Source organism: Phaethon lepturus, unplaced genomic scaffold (assembly GCF_000687285.1).
Source record: "Phaethon lepturus isolate BGI_N335 unplaced genomic scaffold, ASM68728v1 scaffold22246, whole genome shotgun sequence".
Lineage (NCBI taxonomy): Eukaryota > Metazoa > Chordata > Aves > Phaethontiformes > Phaethontidae > Phaethon > Phaethon lepturus.
In genome coordinates this window covers 6022-6277 of record NW_010548558.1, presented here as the reverse complement: position 1 = coordinate 6277, position 256 = coordinate 6022, and the positions used below count along the sequence as shown (strand labels likewise).

Here is a 256-nt window from a genome sequence, read left to right as displayed (position 1 = left end):
GGTCCAGAAGTACCCGGTGGAGGCATCCCCCATCCCTTCAAATGACGACGTGGTGCTCGGTGAGACACCGGGGACAGGCAGCTCGTGGGAGGGGGTTTCACATCCTGGCTGGGGAAGCGTGGGCTGGTGGCACCGTGCCACCAGTCTCACCCACTGTTCCTCTGTGTCCCCATCCACCTCTGCAGGGCTGATTGTGGTGTGCACGGTGGCTGGGATCTCGGCACTGATCGTGGCTGCGGGCCTGTGGGTCAGGTGG

At 64.5% G+C, this 256-nt stretch overlaps 1 protein-coding gene across 1 annotated transcript in view; it reads left to right on the top strand.

The window, feature by feature from the left end:
- Nucleotides 1-7: 7 nt before the first annotated feature.
- The window catches only part of NPDC1 (neural proliferation, differentiation and control, 1), a gene marked incomplete at its 5' end in the record, with an annotated part of 2276 nt that continues 2027 nt past the window's right edge, over nucleotides 8-256 (top strand). Inside the window, 2 exons of the mRNA XM_010290012.1 lie at nucleotides 8-59; nucleotides 186-252. Of these exons, the coding sequence (XP_010288314.1) occupies nucleotides 8-59; nucleotides 186-252 (119 nt within the window). The remainder of the gene's footprint in view (nucleotides 60-185; nucleotides 253-256) is intronic.